We start from the raw sequence: 19,393 nt of genomic DNA, 5'->3' as shown, positions 1-19,393 counted from the left end.
CCCTGACAAACAAAGGGAGCGGGCGTGCGGCATGTGTGGGTGCGTGTGATTCATGTCGCATCTCTGTGGTCCAGCGTTCGAAACGTCCTTGGCACATCTATGTGTCAAAACTGTCCCCTTGCACCACCTCAGCGCAACTGACGGAGCCCCTGTCGACAGTGCATGTCGTACCCCTGGCTTGCCAGCTGCTGAAAACTGAGTAAACCTCGCACTCTTCTTTCTGTGTGACTGTCGACGAGGTCTCCTTCGATCGGCTGGGTGATCCTTTCTTGTGGCCCAAGGACTGCCTTTACAAACCCTTCCGTGGCAAGCTGCACGCCGACAACTTATGTCCAACCGATGTGTAAATGACGACTAAAAGATGCGATAGGGTGGACATCAATTATCATAATACGCGCGGCCTTCGCACCAAAGCGACTGAATTCTTTTCAAAGTGATTTTCTCAAATTTTCCGAATATTGATATTTTTGAAACATGGCTTTCAAATGACATTAGCTCATATGATTATTTTCCAAAAAATACCAAGCATTTTGTAAAGATAGGGACTTTTCTGGGATTAAACAAAAAGGAGGGGGGGGGGTTAGTTGCGGTCGTTAGCGCTTTTCAACCTATGCGGCGTCAGGAACTTGAGGGTGACATCGAGTCTGTCGGGCTGGACATTCGTCTGACCTCCGGTGAGAAGCTTTTACTACTAGGAACGTTTTACATTCCATTTGACGTTCCTATATGTTCCTTTAATAAGCTCCTTACATCTGTAGAAGAAGTTTGCTCATTACACCCGAATCACCAACATATCATTCTGGGTGATTTCAATACATCTGGGGTACAATGGGAACATCTTACCCATGAACACTACAATTATTACGTACACCAGACATCTAGCATGATCTTAGACTTCGTAGACTTCACATACATGGTGCAACTTAATAATATCAAAACCAGCTCTCAAAATATCTTAGATCTTTGCTTTTGAGTCATTTAAAACGCGCGAGTATCGTTATCTGACATCTCTTTCGTCAAACCCGACAAGCTTCGTCCTCCTTTTCTAGTTTCTGCTCCCGCCCTATTCAACGTTGCAGTGCTCCACTGCAGAATAAGGAATTCTCCTTACTGTTATGCCCGTGGTGATTACATTGGCTTGTATAATATTTTTCTTCGTGTGATAGGTTCGAAATTCAAGAACTCCATGATTGCGATGCGCAGGTCGAGCGGTTCACTGAAATAGTCAAAAGCGGCATGAATCAGTTTATACCCAAGTTACTAAGGCTTGACGTTGGGCTAGTTGGGTACACATTATTCACACTACAAACAGCGCAGGGACGAGGACGTAAGATGTGACGAACTGGTCAGCTTCGTCAGCTCGTCAGTGCAAAGTTGTTCATCAGCGCTCCAGTTTGTCACTTCTTCCGTCCTCGACCCTGCTCTGTTTTTAGTGTGAATTATACCGAAGTGCAAACCCTGCCGTTCAAAACACCCCTTTTGGTTATCTAACCGCTGCCGTATAAAATATAAGAAAACCGGGCTTTATGAATGGAAAGAGGACTTTCGCTCTTACCATAAAACGTGTAAAAGTCTTTATGAGCGGGACCAGCGCTCTTATCTGGATTCTGAGGAGAGCAGCGTTAATTTCCAGCCTGCAACATTCTGGAGATATATTCGATCCCGTAACAGTAACTCACATGAGCAAATCCGTATTGTTGATTCCTCTGGGGAAGAAGTTCGTGTTGTTGCCAACCATTTCGCGCAGCACTTTAGTACTACATATGGTCAGTGCGATGACAGTGAAATAAACGTCATGTTGAATAATATACACGGTTCTAACTTAGTACAATTGGACGAGCAGTTGGTGCTTCAGAGTCTAAGGCGCATGAAACCGTCGCTGTCGTGTGGCCCTGACGGAATACCTCCCGCTATTTTAAAAACATTCAGCAGCATTTTTGTTCCTCTTTTAACTGTGATATTCAATCACTGTCTAAAAAGAAACATGTTTCCTAGTAAGTGGAAAATTTCCCGAGTGTGCCCCATCTTCAAGTCGGGCACCAAATCTGATGCAAAAAACTATACAGCAGTTTCTCTCTTTTGAGCTGCCTCCAAGCTTTTTGAGACGGCGCTGCACAAGGAATTGTCAAGTTCTGTACAGCAGTTTCTTACAAGTTAACAGCATGGTTTTATGTCAGGAAGGTCGACAGCAACTAATCTCGCCTTCTTCATTGACCAGGCCTCCGCTGCACTTTCCGAGCGAGGCCAGTTGGACGTTGCCTACTGTGACCTGAGCAAAGCATTTCATGTTGTCTGCCACGAGTTGTTTTTTGATAAGCTTTTGCAGTCGGGCATTGATACACCACTCGTGGCATGGCTGGGTAGCTATCTCACCATCGTTAGCGTTAATGGGAAAACGTCCTCTATGTATAGATCAACAAGCGGTGTGCCTTAAGGCTCCGTGTTGGGCCCTATCTTGTTCTTCATTTTTGTAAACGATATGTGTCAGCCGCAATTAAAAAGTATTCTTTTCTTCTCTACGCTGACGACATCAAAATATTCAGACGTATGAAGTCTATCGATGACTGTGTTGCCCTGCAGCAAGATATATTCTCCTTTGCTAAATGGTGCTCTGTGTCACAAACTCGAGCGTACGATGTCTAAAAGTATCGTGTAGATCTTTAATATTATTGTACAGCGTCTAAATTCTTGTTACATTCGTCCTATTCATTCAGTTTCGGGTCTATTCCCTCCGGGAAAACCCTGGAACTCTCTCGAACGAGGTGGCGGTAACTCCGCCCACTCGCTGGCTCGCCGGCAAGAAAATAACAAAAATAAAACCTCCGCGCCTCAGTTCTCGCCGAAGCTTCGAGCGCTTACGAGACGGCGAGCGTAGCTTTGCCAGTACTGAGGCGCGCCGATGATTCCAGAAGGGAGAAAGGGGGAAGTTGTGCGCTCGACGGCGGCGGGTGCGTTGTGTGGTGTGCCCTCTCTCACCGTGCCGGCGCAGTTTTAAAAAGAGAATCCGCGCTGAAGCAAATTAGTTACGTTTGGACGTCGTGATGTAACAATGGCTTCTGCCAGTTTGTGCACCACCATCGGCGACCCGTGCCCTGGAGGACTCCAACGTACTCCCGGGCCTCGAATCACCCTGATCGTCTCGGATGGCCTGCCCTACGAAGAAGTCACGCTTCACAGGTAGCCGAATCGCCTCCGACAGCGGTGCATCGTCCGGCCCGGTCGGTGAATATTGTGGGGCTTTGTCTTTCAGATGCATCGAACTGTTTTCGTTTAGTTAACTTTTCTACCTCGTAATAGTCATTGTTAAAGCTCCCTGTTGTACATTTTGTACTTGAAGTGTTTCCCGCAATTGTATTCGTTATAAGTTACCTCTCCTTCACGTTACATGTCCTCGTGCTTGTACAGTGTTTTGCCTGATCAAATATCAGTTTTTCTATTGTTGGTTCGTTCAAGGCTCTGACTCATTCTTACCGCTCTGGTCGGCGAAAGCCCCACATCAGACGGCCACCCCCTTCTTCATCTGTGCCCTGTAGATTCGTTTGGGTTGTTTGCTCGCTTGAGTCGACTCCCCATGTCTGCTAACAGCGCACCCAATTAAGAAAACGGCGACACTCAGATAACAGATTAAATCTTAATCCTGCGAAAACAAAGGTCATGTCTTATACCCGAAAAACGTGCCCCATTTTCTTTCGCTACAGTGGTTTTCCGTCTAGATAATGATAATGGATTTCTGTCTAGAGTCGACGAGATCCAAGACCTCGGTCTGCTCTTCGACAGCGCCTTAACTTCCTCGCCTCATATCACTCAACTGACTTGGCGGGCACTCCGCTGGCTTGGTGCTGTACACAGGTTTTCACGAGACCTCCAGTCTCCTCATTCGCTCTTAAAACTTTTTATGGCACTTTGTATTCGGCAACTTGGATATGCCTCCGTCATTTGGAATGGAACATACATATCTAATTATCAATGTGTAGAGCGTGTACAGACCACACTTTATCAATATTTATGTATCGTTTTCTCTCTGAGAATCTCCCGATAGCTGCCACTTTAGGTTACCGGCGAACCCGCTCAGACCTTATTTTCTTATACAAACTGCTTCATGTTACAATTTCGTGCCCGGAACTGCTTGCACCAATCGGTTTTCGTGTTCCGAGAAAAGCAACAAGGCTTAACCACCCTTTCCACACAGCTTCACAACATAGCAGATGTTCTCCTCTTGATAGACTGCAACGCCTATATAACTTTCACTCCGGGGAACTCGATATTTTTCGCCGTCCCCTTTGGGGGTTTTTGGCAGGACTGTTAGCCGTGGCACGATAAATTCATTTCGACAGAATTCGTGTTCTTCATTTATTTTCCTGATGTGTGCGTTGTTTTCACAGCTGAGTTTGTTCCTATTTTTTCGTGGATGATTTTGATGCTCCGGCCGTAATTGTCGTATGTACTACTACAGACCGGATTTTAGGCAGATGCTTATTTTTTTCCTTGCGTTCCTATCGCCCCATTTTGATATATGAGCACGAATTTGAGGTGAAGGATGGCTTTTATAACGGTTTTATAGTGCATATAAATGCCTATTTGGGTGTTGGTGCCTAAACTCCGATAAATGCCTATAAATGCCTTTTTTCTCAAATTCGCGCCTAAATCAGCACTATGTAGCGTCAACTTTCGCTTTCGAGTGCAATTTAATACCTTTATTCATTCTACCTGGAAATATTTACTGTTCTGAATTCTATGGGTTTGAACCTGGTCCTCGTTTTAACACTCCCCCCCTCCCTTTGCGCCGGTGCAACCGGAGCGGCGGCTTCGGCATGCTTTACGGGTGGCTTTACCGCAGGACTTGGCGGTGGACGCACAACTCTACTCCCCAGGGGAACTATGATACCGTCAGGGGCAACGAAAGTGATGGGGAAAAATTACGCCCACCTCCCCTCGCGGGAACCCTGGTGTGATGCAACGCATCTGGGTGGTTCCATTGGTGTTTCCGTTGGGTTGATTCTCTAAAGGAACCGTCGCATCAAGCAATCGTCGAGTCTGCGAGAGAGTGCAAGCGGAGCACGGACGACCGTCGACTGAGACCGCGTTCGCTATCGGAGAGCGGAGAGGAGGAGAGTGGAGGAGAGACGCACCTGTGCCGACGCCGATGCCGCCGCCGCCGCTGCCGCTGTTAGGCGAGAGCGTTCGCTATCGGAGAGAGGAGATGAGAATGGAGGAGAGACGGACGCCGCCGCCGGACAGACGCAGGAGTGACATAGCCCCGAGCAAGAGATGCGTTGCATCTAAAAACACTGTGACGTACACGCCCTTATCTTGTTTGTAACGTGGCCTCCGCGATTTGCTGCCGGCGGCGCGCCGTTGGTAGCCGATCGGCGGCGTTGGTAGCCGCCGCCGGTAGCCGATCGCGGAGGCCACGTTTGTAATTAACTAGTTGAAAGGTTCACTACCAGGGGAAAAATTGGCTCTAGGCGATTGGACGCGACCAATAGGAGGCACCCTTCCCTTCTGGTCCGGTCTTTCAACGTGCACGGTCTGGCCTTATCCGCTGCCCTTTTCAGCCATGCCGAAACGGAAGACGCCGAAACGGAAGATGCCGAAACGGATTAGCCCAGAGGTATTACGGAGCAATTCCGCGCCTAAGGTCAATGTATAGAACTTGTTATGAAAGAAAAATAAAGAATTGAATTGAATTGAATTGAACTGTTACTGCCATTGTGGCCTCATAGCAATGACATTTTTGGATTTCCTGTCGTGCTTACAGTTCGCTCACGTCTTCACTTGAAATTATCAGCATTTATCTAAAAATTTATTGCGCCTATTTTATTCTTTTTGTGCCTAAAACGTTGTTTTTTTCGCCTATTTTTGGCGCCTAAAACGTGCGTTTTTAGTGCATAAAAATCCGGCCTCTCTATGACACACTTCCGTAGTAAACTCTTTATACACATTTTTTTGGGACCCAGGCAGGCCACAGTAACAAATGTTTGTATAACTTGTCATTTTATGTAATAGTTATAAATATTTCCTTTGTTTTGTTTCATACATTTTTGTGTAATTCATGCTTCATCCTATTGCCATGGTTCTTGTACGATGCATTTTTCCAATGTACCATAATTTACAGTATCTGTAAGTCGTGTAATGTAGGTTGGATACCACTTCTAATTTTATTCTCTACAGTATTTCGAGTTTTTTATTGTTCTTCACTCATCCACCTTTTTACTAGCTGTTGTTGTGACAGCCGCTGGTGTATTTCTATGCGGCCTTTTTTTCCTCTCTCAGTGCGCCAGCACGAAGGCTTCGGCTGTTCCTGGGCACTTTAATAAGTTGATTGATTGATTGATTGATTGATTGATTGATTGATTATTGTTATCGCATAAGTTTGGTGTTATTACATTATATAATATTATTTGATATTATTATTGAAATTTAATAATATTAATCGTAACGCAGCCCTAACACTACGAGGGTACGTGTTGTCCGAAGATTATCAGCTTTCTTCTCTTCTTTATCTGAAATATTTCACAATATCCGACCCAGTTAGGTGCCACGCACGGTGACAGACACCCACCGAAAAAGTAAGTGCAATTAATGTACGCAATACATTCGTTTATGTACAATTTTCGCAGTAAAAAAACAACTCGACTCGTGGGACATCAAAAAAATACATAGGCAGTCAAGTGGTGAGACAGCCTCTTAGCATAGGTATTGAAATACTACCCTTGCAGAACGGTGTATTAGTGTGCTCTGGCGGGTTTTATGTTTCCTATGACGGCGTCGCAGACATTCTCACCTGCATTTCGGACACTGGAAACACAGCGCCGCCCGGCTGAACTAGCCCCATGATGGCCAAGGTCGGGTGCCGCAGTTGCGGCGGAAACACGTACTTGTACAGCTGCGCCCGGTTGCCCACCACAGGGGCCAAGTCCTCGGGAAGGAAGGGATACGTGATTTGGTACCCGGTGGCCAGGATCACGTCATCCAGGGGCGTCACCTGCGCCGCCATGCCAGTCAGGTGAAAAAACTTTCGCGTGCGGTGACTGGGGTGCTAGGAGCCCAAAATATCACTGAAAGTCAAATAAAAAAATTACAATGTATGGATACAGCTTACAAGGAAAGTGAAAGCGAAAGACGAGTTGGTGCTACTGTAGGTCCAACTTTTTGTTCAACTTTGCCAGTAAAAGCGTTCGCCACCTCTTGTCCAACTCCCTGGACAGAACCTTTCGGCCCCTTGCCGACCCCTCTCCGGTACGGCTGTTTCCTTTTTATCAGTAGGATCCCCGGTGAGCGCTCCTATCCATGGCGCCTAACAACTCACGTGCTGTTGTGGGTACATCACAACGCGCGTACATGAGGCGTGCAGATCCAAGTTTGTCGGCATGCAAAAAAAAAAAAAACGGCTTGGAGGCAGTGTGGACGCCCTCTTCGAGTGCCGATTCTTTTTTCGCATTGCATGCGACGAATATGAAGCAAGGTGTCTTCCCCTGACTCACCTCTTTGTCGCCGTCGAACAGGATACCATCTTCGGTGAACTCGACGATGCCCTTCTTGACACGCACCCGCCCACTAATGATGAGGGAGGGAAGAACGTCGCTGACTAACCTATGTTGGGAGCTGTAGCGGTGCTTGGGTTTAAGTCCGTAGGTGTCATGGTTGAATACGTCGTTCATGATTTCCTCAAAGTAGTTTTCGCTCACCGCCGAAGGAAGAGCACGTGTCAGGTAGTCGTTCAGACGAGTTGTCTGAAAGACGTCACTAGGCATTCCGCTGGGACCTACGCGGGGTGTCACCCATGCTCCTCTCCTTGTGGACAGGAAAACCTGCGCAGCGTGATCGTCTTGTCATTTTTTGTACGATAGAATAACTACAAGCCCGCAGAGGGATGGGGGGGGGGGGGACATTTCGGGTCGGCCCATAATAAGGGCATCAGTGAACAAAGATAACACAGAAATAGTGTGTTCCCCCAGATACCGTCCACACGTATCTTGCAATGGTCTCTAATTCTCTGTAGCCGGTTCCTTTTGAAGCACTTGGATCATGCAACAAAGTCAATTACCCCCCCCCCCCTCTGCCATTGATCACGACATTAGCCAGCTGTGTAGATTCCCTACATTTTTCCGAATCAGCGAAGGAGTCTGTGGTGAGTGCTTATGATTCTCGCTCCAGAGCCCTTAAGGGCATTTTACTTTTTATATCGGTACTGAAAATATTAACGCAGAAACACATAAAATAAAGTGTGGAGTGGGGATGGCTAAAAGCATTTTATGCCTGAAAGGACTTCATCTTTGCTTGCAGTTCGAGGACTACCTTTGATTGAAGTGTTCCATCTAGTTAAAGTAGAACCAACTCGTTCAGTGTAGCCTGGAGAAGTAATGGGGCGCTGATGTGCGCTCACGACTGCTATTTTCATCTAGGATTGGTCATTTGGTGTGGTAAAATCCTGTTTTACCCGAACGTTACACCGGAATTTTACCCGAATTTTACATGTTTTATCAAATTCGTGGTACACCCGATTTCACCCAGAATGGGCCTTTTGAAAGTGGCGATCTCTACAATCGTACGCTGAAGGTCCACCGTTCTCAACTAGTACTTGCTGAAAGTAAGCGTTGCCAACACAGCTGCCGAACGCATTGAGCTAGCCCAGCGGCTAAGGCATTGGCTGCTAAGCCCAAGGACGCGGGTTCGATAATCAGCCGCGGCGGCCGCATTTCTGATAGAGGCGAAAAGCGAAAACACCGGTGTGTTCGAGATTTCGGCGCACGTCAAAGATACCCAGGCGGTCAGAATTAATCCGGAACCCTCCACTACCACGCGCCTCATCGCCTGTGTAGCGTGGGCGCCTTAACCCCCACAATCGATCAATCAATCGAACTCATTGACTAATAGCATGAATCTACCGCTCGCTACGCCGGGTTCGCAAATACTGCACTGACATTGTTGTGCCTTGCTAATAAAAGCTATCATGTCGACGGAACTTTCTTCCCGCTGAGATACGTTCACCAATCGCACAGTTGCTGAATAAAAACTATGTTCCGCTTGCGGATTTTTATTTATGTAAGCAAGGATGTGTAGAAAAAATCGATGAACAGCTTTTGTGTATAAAATATTTCATTTCCTAGACGTTAATAATGCTCGTTACTGTCATCATTACTGATTCATTTCAAAACAAACAAATTTAGAAGTGCATTAACCTGAAAACCCTGATGCCGCAGCGATATACAGCTTGAAAAACAACCATTATTTTTTACGCGTTTTAGTTGTGAAGGTCTTGATACCTTCTAAAAAATAAAGTGAGTGTATTACTTAGCACATCCGTATATTTAACTACAAAAACCCCAATTCTCTACCATTACCTGTGTGAAGATCAGAAACAAATTTTACCGTCAATTTTAGAAATACAGTAGCCTACAGATTTTTCGAACCTGAAGGATAACGAAAAATAGGCCGACTAAAAGAGCAGTCCTAAAAAGAGCAGTCCCACAGGCGGTTCGTCGGGAAAGTCCGGAATACAGCAATTCAGAATTTTTGTAGTCCAAAAAAAGGGTATATTGTATATTGTCACGTGCATATCGGTCAAGCCGCGATCCCCTGGTTACGGTATGTGTGATCGCCGTGCAGTGTACAATCCCCAGTGGACACGTGCTGTGCTTCTTGGCCAGCCAAGTTAGAACACGACGGCGTACGCGTGTGGGCCCCACGCTGGCACGCCAGACGATTGAGCCATTTTCGTAAAGACACGCCATCAGAATACTCTTGCTGTGTGCGCTCTTCGGAGTAGCGCTACACCTAATAAATATATGCATCGCCATCCAGCGTTGTACACCTCCATCTACTAAGACGCAACGCTGGTGAATGAGCCGGATTTTCTGATGCCTGGATCCCTGTACGGCGTCAGCCCAGAAAGGTGGTGTCTCATGGACATCCGGTCCATCGCAGCAGTTGGCGCCGGCGCGGCCTGTCTCCTCAGTTAGCGGGCCTTTCCAACGCCCCAACCCGTCGGGCTGCCCAAGCTCCCGTTGTGGCCTCATTTCAGGCGACAATTCACCAGCTTCGCGACCCCAATACATTCCACGGGGATGTCTTCGATTACGTTGAAGACTGGGTTGCCCACTTTGAGCGTGTTGCCACTTGTAATCAGTGGTACGATGCGCTCAATCTGCGGAACGTTTACTTCGCTTTGGAACAGGGAGCTCGTACTTGGTACGAGAGCCACGAGACCACCTTCACCACCAGGACCGACTTCCGCCAGCAGCTGCAGGAAATGTTTTCCAGCACGTATTCTTATGGCCACGCGTTGCGTTTGCTGGAATAGAGGATCCCGAAACCCAACCAAGGTATCGCCATGTTTGCCGAAGACGTGGCAGGCGTTTTGCGCCACGCTGATCCTGCCATGTCTGATGCACAGAAACTTCGCTACCTGATGCGCAGCATCAAGTAGCAGCTTTTTGCCGTCCTTATCCGAAACCTGCTCCGCAGTACGGAAGATTTCTTTTTCTATTATTGCGGAAATTTGATAAGCAGCATAAAAACTATATATACATATAAACTTCGTATTCCCGAAGAAACCGGAGGAGTGGGCCGTGATGCGGACCCTGTGTCCGTGAGGCGAAGTCCGGGGACGGCCAGGGCGTGGGCCGCAGGAGGCGAGGTGCACGAGGCCTAAACTTTGTAGCGCAGGGCAACTCCACACAAAATGCTCTGCTGTAGCCTGCTCAACAGGGGTTGGACAGAAGGGGCACGTCGAATTAAACGGGGCATGGTACTGGGGAGGCCAGATCCTCGTCACAGCCGGCGTGAGGGCGACCCCAAGCGAAGTCGTCGGAGCTGGACTTAATCTAGGCGGGACAACCCGCCCGGGAGATCCGTACCACACGGAGGTATCAGTGTGCGTGCGGTGTGCCGAAAGCATTCTTTTCCACTGGCCAGGCGAATCGCCGCTGGTGAAGGTGCCAGCGGAGCGGGATAATGCACACGAACAGAGTGCGTACCAGCCCCTGAAGCCTGCATTCCAAGGTGGCTGTTACGTGGACAGCATGACACGTGAATACGCCAAGGGAAAATGTCCGCTATGTCCTGGATTTGTATCACAAGTTTGACGTTCATCTTGAAGGTGGAAGCGCTCAGATAACAGGGACGAAAGTAGAAAACAGAGACGACGCTTTGGTACCTCTTGTGTGAGCGCTTCCAACTTCAAGATGAACAGCTACCAACTAGCCCAATTGTCCGTTCTACCACAGTATATTTGTTTGATGTAAATGTTTTTTGAAGCTATCGGACAGCAGCCGATGAATCAGTGTACACTTAAAACTTGGTTGAAGCCGGGGTGGGAAGTACACTTGTGTGCAGCAGAGAATCCCGCACTGCGAGGAGCTCGGCGCAGAACCGGAAGCTGTGATATCCAAGTCTAAGACCCGCAGAGCAGACGTTGTTTGTGTAGGTGTGCCTTGAACAGAAAGGCGGATAGGGGAAGCTGCTAAGCGCCGAGGGCCCCATGTATTGGTCACGGTAAGTAAGGCTGTTCTGGCAAGGGAGAGGGGAGGCCTAGATACCTGCACGAAGAATGATTGTCATCCAGAGGCTGTTGCAGGCTGCCCTCTTGAAGGTTAAGGTCCTGGTCGTCAGGGAGGACACGTAGAGGACTGTGCAGAAGCGAAGCCGTAAGTATTCTGGGACCTCCACCAACGCTCCCTGGAGCGCTGCCAGCCGGACGGACAACGGCAGCTTTTTCCCAGAAGTCAAGTCGCTTTTGCGCGACGAGCTAGGCCAGCTTGGAATTGCGACTTCACAGCCGGCACCCTCTCTGGTTAGAATTGTGTGGGAGGAGCTAGGATAAGCATTTCGGCTCCCGACCGACCCGTGCAAGAGAGCCTTGCAAGCTACGCAGCAGCAATGCGTCAGCATCCCTCAATCCGGCCGACTGTTCCACCCCGTAAGCTACCCTACGCATGTGCAGTCCTGGCCTTCTGTGCAGCAGACATTACCACCTACCCTGGTTTGAAAAAAGGATTTGTGTCGTACAGCTGACTGTCAGCTCCTGTGCTATCACTGGGATGAAACTGGCAACGCCTACAGACAGTGCCCCTACTTCGAGATCCGTATCCGTGGCTTCTCTCCGGCTGCTCCTCCTCCGCGGCTTGGACAGCGGCCTACCGAAATCTTCGACTACCTCGCCGCACGCAACACCACATCGTTTACTCGTCGATCCCGTCCACCTTCTCCAGCACCGCACCTCTCGCCGACCCGCCGCGCCCCTGCAGACGGTCCCGAAGGCCGGTTTTGCAGCCCCCCGCAGGGAAATTATACGAAACAACCTCGGGAGGCAAGGTTGCTGATTGAAAAGGCTCAGAAGACATTCAACCGCCACCAACGTCCACCAAAGAAGTGGCCACTACCAACCGACGATAACAAAGCGCCGATGGAGTATTGCCACAGTGTAAACACAAAACGACGACGACTCTTAATGCCGACGAAGGCGCTAGTTCTCAGGTCAGTGTTACCATCGACGGGCATGAGGTGACCGCTTTGCTGGACACCGGAGCAGATAATTCCATTATGATCTAAAATTTTGCCGAGTGTTCGCGCAAGGGAAAGACTGCATGGTTCGGACCGCAGTTGCGGTCCGCTGGGGCCACTTCATGACACTAGTCGGGATATGCACGGCTAGGATTCGTCTAGGAGGCACTGACGTTTTTGTCACTTTTGTAGTTCTACCTCGGTGCTGCAAAGATTTAATCTTGGGCATACATTTCTTGCGTGAAGACGACTCAGAAATAGATATCGGCGAGGGCAGGGTAAGCCTGTCAATGAACCAGGCTCCAGTACAACCTACCGAGCACCGACGTCTGCCGCTGCGTGTCGCCGATGATGAAGTAAGCGTAGCGCTATGATCCTGCGCGTTTGTCGCAGTAGCGTGCGACGATCCTTGCACTGCTGACGGCGTTTCTGAGCTGCATACTTCAATATTCCTCGACCATGGATTTGCCATCGCAAGAGGCTTGCTGCACCTGTCCGGTGGGCGCGGCAATCTCCTGCTCACCAGTTTCGCCACTGAAAGCCAGCAAATCCCGAAAGAGACTACGGTAGCTTTCTTCGAAAGTACTGACGACACAGAGGGCTGCTTTGTGCTCCAAACTAGTGCCACCGCAACAGCGAGCGCTAAACTGCCAATGGACGTCAGCACCAACCTGTCGTCGGGAAAACGCAGAGCGCTCCTTGGCCTACTGAAATAATATGTGGACTGTTTTAGATGCGACTGCATCTCATGCACCCGCCTTGTCCATGCAGCGTCGTCGGCGTTGTTGTCGTCCGCCCCTCCCCCTACACTATAAAAAAAATAATAGTTAGCGGCGCCCGGTTTCGATCCCACGACCCTGTGGGCGGAACGCGAGGTACATGGTGCTCTTCCCACTGCGCCACAAAACCGAGACAGAATCAAATGCTACGAACGCGCCTTATATCCTTGACTCATTCAAACTACGTCAAGATGGTACTGATACAACGCATGATGGGGCAATGATTAACACTTGCAATAAAAGAAACGAAGCTCCCACTTACAGCCACAATGATGGAGTAAAGGTCGTTGCGACAGCGAAGCCCCAAGCATACCACTTAGAGAGATTGACCAAGATTGGCCAATAAAAAATCATAATATTCATAAAACATAATAATCATACGCGTTCCCGACCTGTTTCACGCGATTTCAGAATCAATCCAACGAAAACACCAAGTGAACCAAGTGTCCATCAGACGCAGCTGTCAAAACACTGAATAATTACCGAAGAAACGACAATGCCCGTCCGTCATAACCCTTACGGTGTTACTCCAAAGGATCGTTATGCGATATTCCGGCAAGTACAGCAACTGGTGGAAGGTGACGTCACCGCACCGTCGAATAGCCTCTGGGAGTCGCGCGCCATTGTAGTGAAAAAGAAAACTGGAGATTACGGTTTTGTATGGACTATCGCAAAGTCAACCAGGTAGCCAAACAACATTTACCCGTTGCCTCGCATTGGCGACTCTCTCGACAGACTACGATACGCCCAATATTTTTCATCTATAGACCTAAAAATCGGGTATTGGCAGGTCGAGGTTGATGAAAGGAACCACGAGAAAACAACTTTTGTGACTCCTGATGGACTCGACGAATTTAAAGTGTTTCCGTTTCGTTAGTGTTCCCCTCCAGCCACGTTTCAAAGACTGATTGACACCGTGCGGTCGCGCTTAAGGTGGCAAAATTGCTTGGTGTATCTGAACGACGTGATTGTGTTTTCCACCAATTCTGAAGACATCTCGAACATCTCACGTCGGTCCTCCAAGCAATACGATCCGCCGGACTTACACTAAAGCCGGAAAAGTGTCATTTTGGATATGGAAAGGAGAAACTCCGGTTCCTCGGTCATGTGGTTAGCAGTGCCGGAGTTCGGCCCAATCCTGGTAATATTGAAATGCCTCCAAGTTCCTGTTGCCTACCAACAAGAAAGCCGTTAGGCGCTTTTTGGGGTTATGCTCATATTACTGACGATTTATACTGAACTTCGCCCGCATTGCAGCTCCGCTGACCAACCTTGCACGGGGTGGTGTCGTGTTCGAAAGGAATGATGAGTAACAGAGGGCGTTCGACGTGCTGCGGCAACGGTTGATCAAACCACCGTTCTTGGCCCATTTCGACGAAAACGTCACCACACCACTTCATACCGACACCAGTAAGGTTGTACTCGTGTAGGTTCTTCTGCAATGGCAAGACGGCGCCATAAGAGTGATAGCGTACGCCAGCCGTACGTTGTCATCTTCGGAATCCAACTACTCGCCCACCAAAAAGGAGTGCCTCACCGTCGTTTAGGCCGTACGTAACTTTCGACCATACCTGTATGGCCGCCCATTTAGAGAGGTCAGTGACCATTACTCAAGCTCCTGGTTGATGAGCCTGAAAGACCCATCCGGACGAGTACCATGGTGGAGCTTACGGCTTCAAGAATTCCACGTCAAATTCGTTTACAAGTCCGGCAAATAGAATGCCGGCACCGATTGTCTCTCGCTAGCACCATCTTCCCCTGCGTCGGTGAATGACTACACCTATCACGACGCTTTTCTTGGCGTGCTTGGCGCATCCTTCGTGTCGGATCAGCAACGGGAAGACTGCGAGCTAAGGATGCTGATTGATTTCTTGGAGGCACGTTCACCCACTGCGTAGCGGGCGTTTTCAAGAGCGCTGTCATCCTTCTGTCTCCGCGTTGATGTCTTCTATAAAGAGAACTTTTCTCCGCGTGTCCGAAGCTACCTGTTTGTTGTTCCTGCAGTACTTTGTAAGAAGGTTCTGCAGGCTCGCCACGATGAGCGAACGGCAGGTCACCTCCGCTTCACCCGTATTCTGACTTGGATTCAGCAGTCATACTACTAGGCCATATTTTCTGCGGCCGTGCGGCATTACGTGCGCACGTGTCATGAATGCCAATGATGGAAAGCGCCACCCCTCCGGCCAGCGGGCCTCGTGCACCCTGTCCAAATTCCCGAGAAACCATTTGAACAAGCCTGAATGGACCTCTTGGGGCCATTTCCAACGCCGTCAGTGGGACACAAGTCGATTATAGTCACCACCGACTACCTCACTCGGTACTCAGCAAACAAAAGCTCTCCAACGAGGAACTGCATTCGAGGTTGCCGGGTTTCTCATCGACAACAATGTTGTCCGCCACGGTTCCCTGGCCATCGTTATTACGGACAGAGGCAAAGTGTTTACTGCTGGGCGTGTCGACGCAGGGATGAAACTTAGCGGTGCTTCACATCGGACCTCAACAGCGTGCCAGTCACCGACGAACTGGTTGACTGAACGCCTCAACCATTAGATAATGAATATGCTGAGCATATACACCGACGCCGAGCACAAGACGTGGGACGCCGTATTGCCATACGTCACATTCACTTACAACAGGGTTTAACACGACACGACCCAGATGACACCGTTGTTTCTTCTTTATGGCCGAACAGTGACAACTATGTTGAACGCAATGCTGCCTCATGTCACCAGGAACGACTATATGCAACTAAATGTGTTTACGCAACCAGCGGAAGAGGCAGGTCAACTGGCGCGCTTAAGAACAAGGCAGCAACAGCGCTATGACACGCACCCTTACAACCTCCGTCACGGGACTGCTGTTTTCAAACCCGGCGAACGGGACTGGGTATGGACTCCTGTCCGACGTTGAGGATTTTCTCAAAAGCTCCTCAAACTAACTCCTGTCATTATAGAGCCTTCCGCCAGGCTATCGACGTAAGCTACGAGGTTGTGGACGACGGAATAGTTTCTTAACACCGTCCTAAACGCACCCCTGACGCGTTGATGTCGTGCGAATGAAGCCCTAATTCACCCGTTGACGGACAAGGCTTCAAGCGGATTAATTGATTAATTTTCTTTCAACAGCTTTGCACGCGTCAGGACGATGCTCTCTCAAAGGGGGGGGGATCCAATGTCACGTGGATATCGGTCAAGCCGCGATCCCCTGATTGCGGTGTTTGTGATCGCCATGCAGTGTAGTATCCCCGGTGAATGAGAAGGATACCTCTCGTGCTTCTTGGCCAGCCAAGTTGTTCGAAGACTACGGCGGAAAAGCGTGGGCCCTGCGCTCGCATGCCAGACTGATTCAAGCATCTTCGCTGAGACTCCCCGTCAGAATACCCTTGCTGCCTGTACTCTTCGGTGTAGCGCTACACATAATAAATAGATGCATCGCCATCCTGGTGTCTATTAAGGTGCAACAGTATAAAACCCGAAAACAAACAACTGTATTTTACATCCCATTTGATCATTAGCTATCGTGATCTAAGAACAGTAACTGAGCTGTGGATCGTTTTGTATGAGCACCGATATATCTCTACGTAGAAAGGAGCTGGAAATATATTAGAGATGGTGATTCAGAAAACGTTTCAGAGAAGTGGGCGTACCTTAGAGGCCACGTGGCTGAGTTCAGCGACCACGTCCATAGCTGAATTACCGGTGCCGACCACAGCGACCCGGCGGTCGCGGAACTTGTTGGCGTTCCTGAAGCTCTGTGTATGGATGATCCTGCCTCGAAACCGCTCCTGGCCCTTGAAGCTGGGAACGTTCGGAAACACGTGGTGGCCCGCACAGACGCACACGGCACAGAACACCTCCAGCCGCTCTCTGTTCGAATCGAGGTCGCGCACCAGGACGTCCCAGCAGCCGGACTCGTCGTAGTCAGCAGCCGGCTTTGCCTGTACGACGTCATGCCTCGTCCTCACGAGGGGTGTGACGCCGAAGTGGTCGGCGTAGCTTCGGAAGTAGGACGCCACCTCAGAGTTATGCATGTAATTGGGAAGATCCTTGGGTGCTGGAAAATCACTGAACACAGAGGTGGCCCGAAAATGCGCTTGAGTGTGGGGTAGTGGGTCACCAATCGTCGGTACACTGAAGTGAACTGGCCGTGCGTGTATCGTTATTTATTTCAGCCTGAATATGTTCTAACGTGGGCACTAAAACTTTCAGGCGCCGGACTAGGTCCACCAATGTTGGCTTCTGGTGTGATCTTCACTTGATAGGCTACGCGAAATTACGGCACGGATAATTGCGCGCGGATTACTTGCCACCCTGCCAGACGCCAACTTACAATGATCTCGCTCGGTGCTCAAGATATTGTGCCTTCTTCAAAGCGTACTACTCTTCTAAGTCACGAACTCATGCAACAAGACAGCGATACCTGAAAATAGCATGTACTGACTGGCTTATTCTCGCCACTCAACTGCCCGCATCTTGTCTAGCGTAGTGAGGATTTTTTACCGTAATAAGGTGTCTGTTATCTCGATTTATTTTCTAAGTAAACCGTTTGAGCAAGAATTTCACAATATGAAGCAAGTACTACACTACGCGAAAACTTTTTCTTGGTTGTTTGCTGGCTGAATTCTTATTCAGCCAGCAAATATCTTCGCGGCCGAATTACTCCCACAGCTCTCCGCATCCTTCAGGCTAATTACGAACTACCCGACATCCAACTCATCTGGGCACCCGGCCACGCTGACCTCCCCGGAAACGATGCGGCCCACGCCGCTGCCTGCGAGTATGCACGCCAGGCCGTCTCCGACCGGCAGTCTCCTTGCCCAGATACCCCTCTCACCCCCCCTGATCTCCTCACCCACTACCGCCTCAGCCGCCGCAGATATCCTCCCCCTCACCCTCGCCTTAGTCGTCTCGAAGCCACTACCCTCCGAAGGCTACAAACTAACTCTTACCCCCACCGTACACTCCTCCACAAAATGTACTCTACCCAATACTACGCGACCTGTGCCTACTGCCCATCCTCTGGCACCCTATACCACCTGGTATGGGAATGCCAGCAATCCCCGTCTTTATCTCCAATCCCCAACCCTACTTACGAGCAGTGGGCGGACCGGCTGACCAGCTCGGACCTTGCGGCGCAACAAGAAGTCGTCGCTAGAGCCCGGGCAGCCAGCCAGGACCAGGGCATCCCGGACTAAGGTTGCCCCCCACAGGGCTGGTGCCCCTGCCATCTAGCACCAAATTTACTCGTTTTTATTAAACGTTTATTTCTCTCTCTCTTATTCAACACTTACCGCACTAAGCTCGCAGAACCGCAAATTGATGCTTTGAATACACACGAGTATGACGTCTGTTAACAGTTGCGGAAGTTTTCTATAAAAGAATGTCTTGGCACTGAAGACCACACGTTGGTAAGATATGCGCTGCCAGTCAACAAAAAATAAAGATTACATTTTGAATAACTACTTGCAATCCCATAATTAAATTCGCCGACAGCCTCGTGTTTTATTGAGAGAAACTATACAATAGCTACGCATAGTTCCGGCCGGTAGAAAGCTTTGCGTGAATATTTTAGCAATCAAATGATGAAAATGTATGCCGTATATACTGTTTTAAAGTTCTTGTTTCTCGAACATACCTGAAAGCGCTCATCTCCTTGCTCGTATTTATGATGGTATTGCGCATGACAGAGGGCAGCCCATCGCCGTCCTCTTCATTGTAAGCAAACAGGCCCCCTATCTGAGTGGACCGCTCGTACAACAGCACGTCGAAACCGTAGTCGAGCATCTGGCGGGCGCACGTTAGGCCGCTTGGTCCGGCCCCAACCACGCACACGCGAAACTGCGATACGACTGGCGATGACATCGTCCCGGCTTCGCTGTGCCAAGCGCCTTTGAGTATCGGTAACGGCCTCTGCGAGAGAACAATATTGTTCCTTGTTATGTAAACTTCTTATAGCCCGGCTACGTTGATCGACCAGTTTATCGCGAACGATGTGTACTTATAGTTAATTGTCTTTCGAACGATGTGTACTTATATATAACCATATACTTATATAACCATATATGGTTAATAGTCTTTCGCAGACTCCGAGGGGCATACCGGCAGTCTTTC

At 49.1% G+C, this 19,393-nt stretch overlaps 1 protein-coding gene across 1 annotated transcript in view; it reads right to left on the bottom strand.

The window, feature by feature from the left end:
- LOC144175216 (flavin-containing monooxygenase 5-like) overlaps positions 1–19,144 on the bottom strand; it is a 35,830-nt gene extending 16,686 nt beyond the window's left edge. Inside the window, exons 1-4 of the mRNA XM_077704319.1 lie at positions 18,918–19,144; positions 16,930–17,347; positions 7,485–7,811; positions 6,785–6,985 (exon numbers count right to left, since the gene is read on the bottom strand). Coding sequence (XP_077560445.1) covers positions 6,785–6,985; positions 7,485–7,811; positions 16,930–17,347; positions 18,918–19,144 — 1,173 coding nt within the window. The remainder of the gene's footprint in view (positions 1–6,784; positions 6,986–7,484; positions 7,812–16,929; positions 17,348–18,917) is intronic.
- Positions 19,145–19,393: the final 249 nt, after the last annotated feature.

The sequence above is a fragment of the Haemaphysalis longicornis genome, unplaced genomic scaffold (genome assembly GCF_048455015.1).
Source record: "Haemaphysalis longicornis isolate Haplotype H1 unplaced genomic scaffold, Haemaphysalis longicornis Haplotype H1 scaffold_3, whole genome shotgun sequence".
Taxonomy (NCBI): Eukaryota; Metazoa; Arthropoda; class Arachnida; order Ixodida; family Ixodidae; genus Haemaphysalis; species Haemaphysalis longicornis.
Note: the sequence above shows the minus strand (reverse complement) of the source record. Positions and strands in the feature narration are given on the sequence as shown.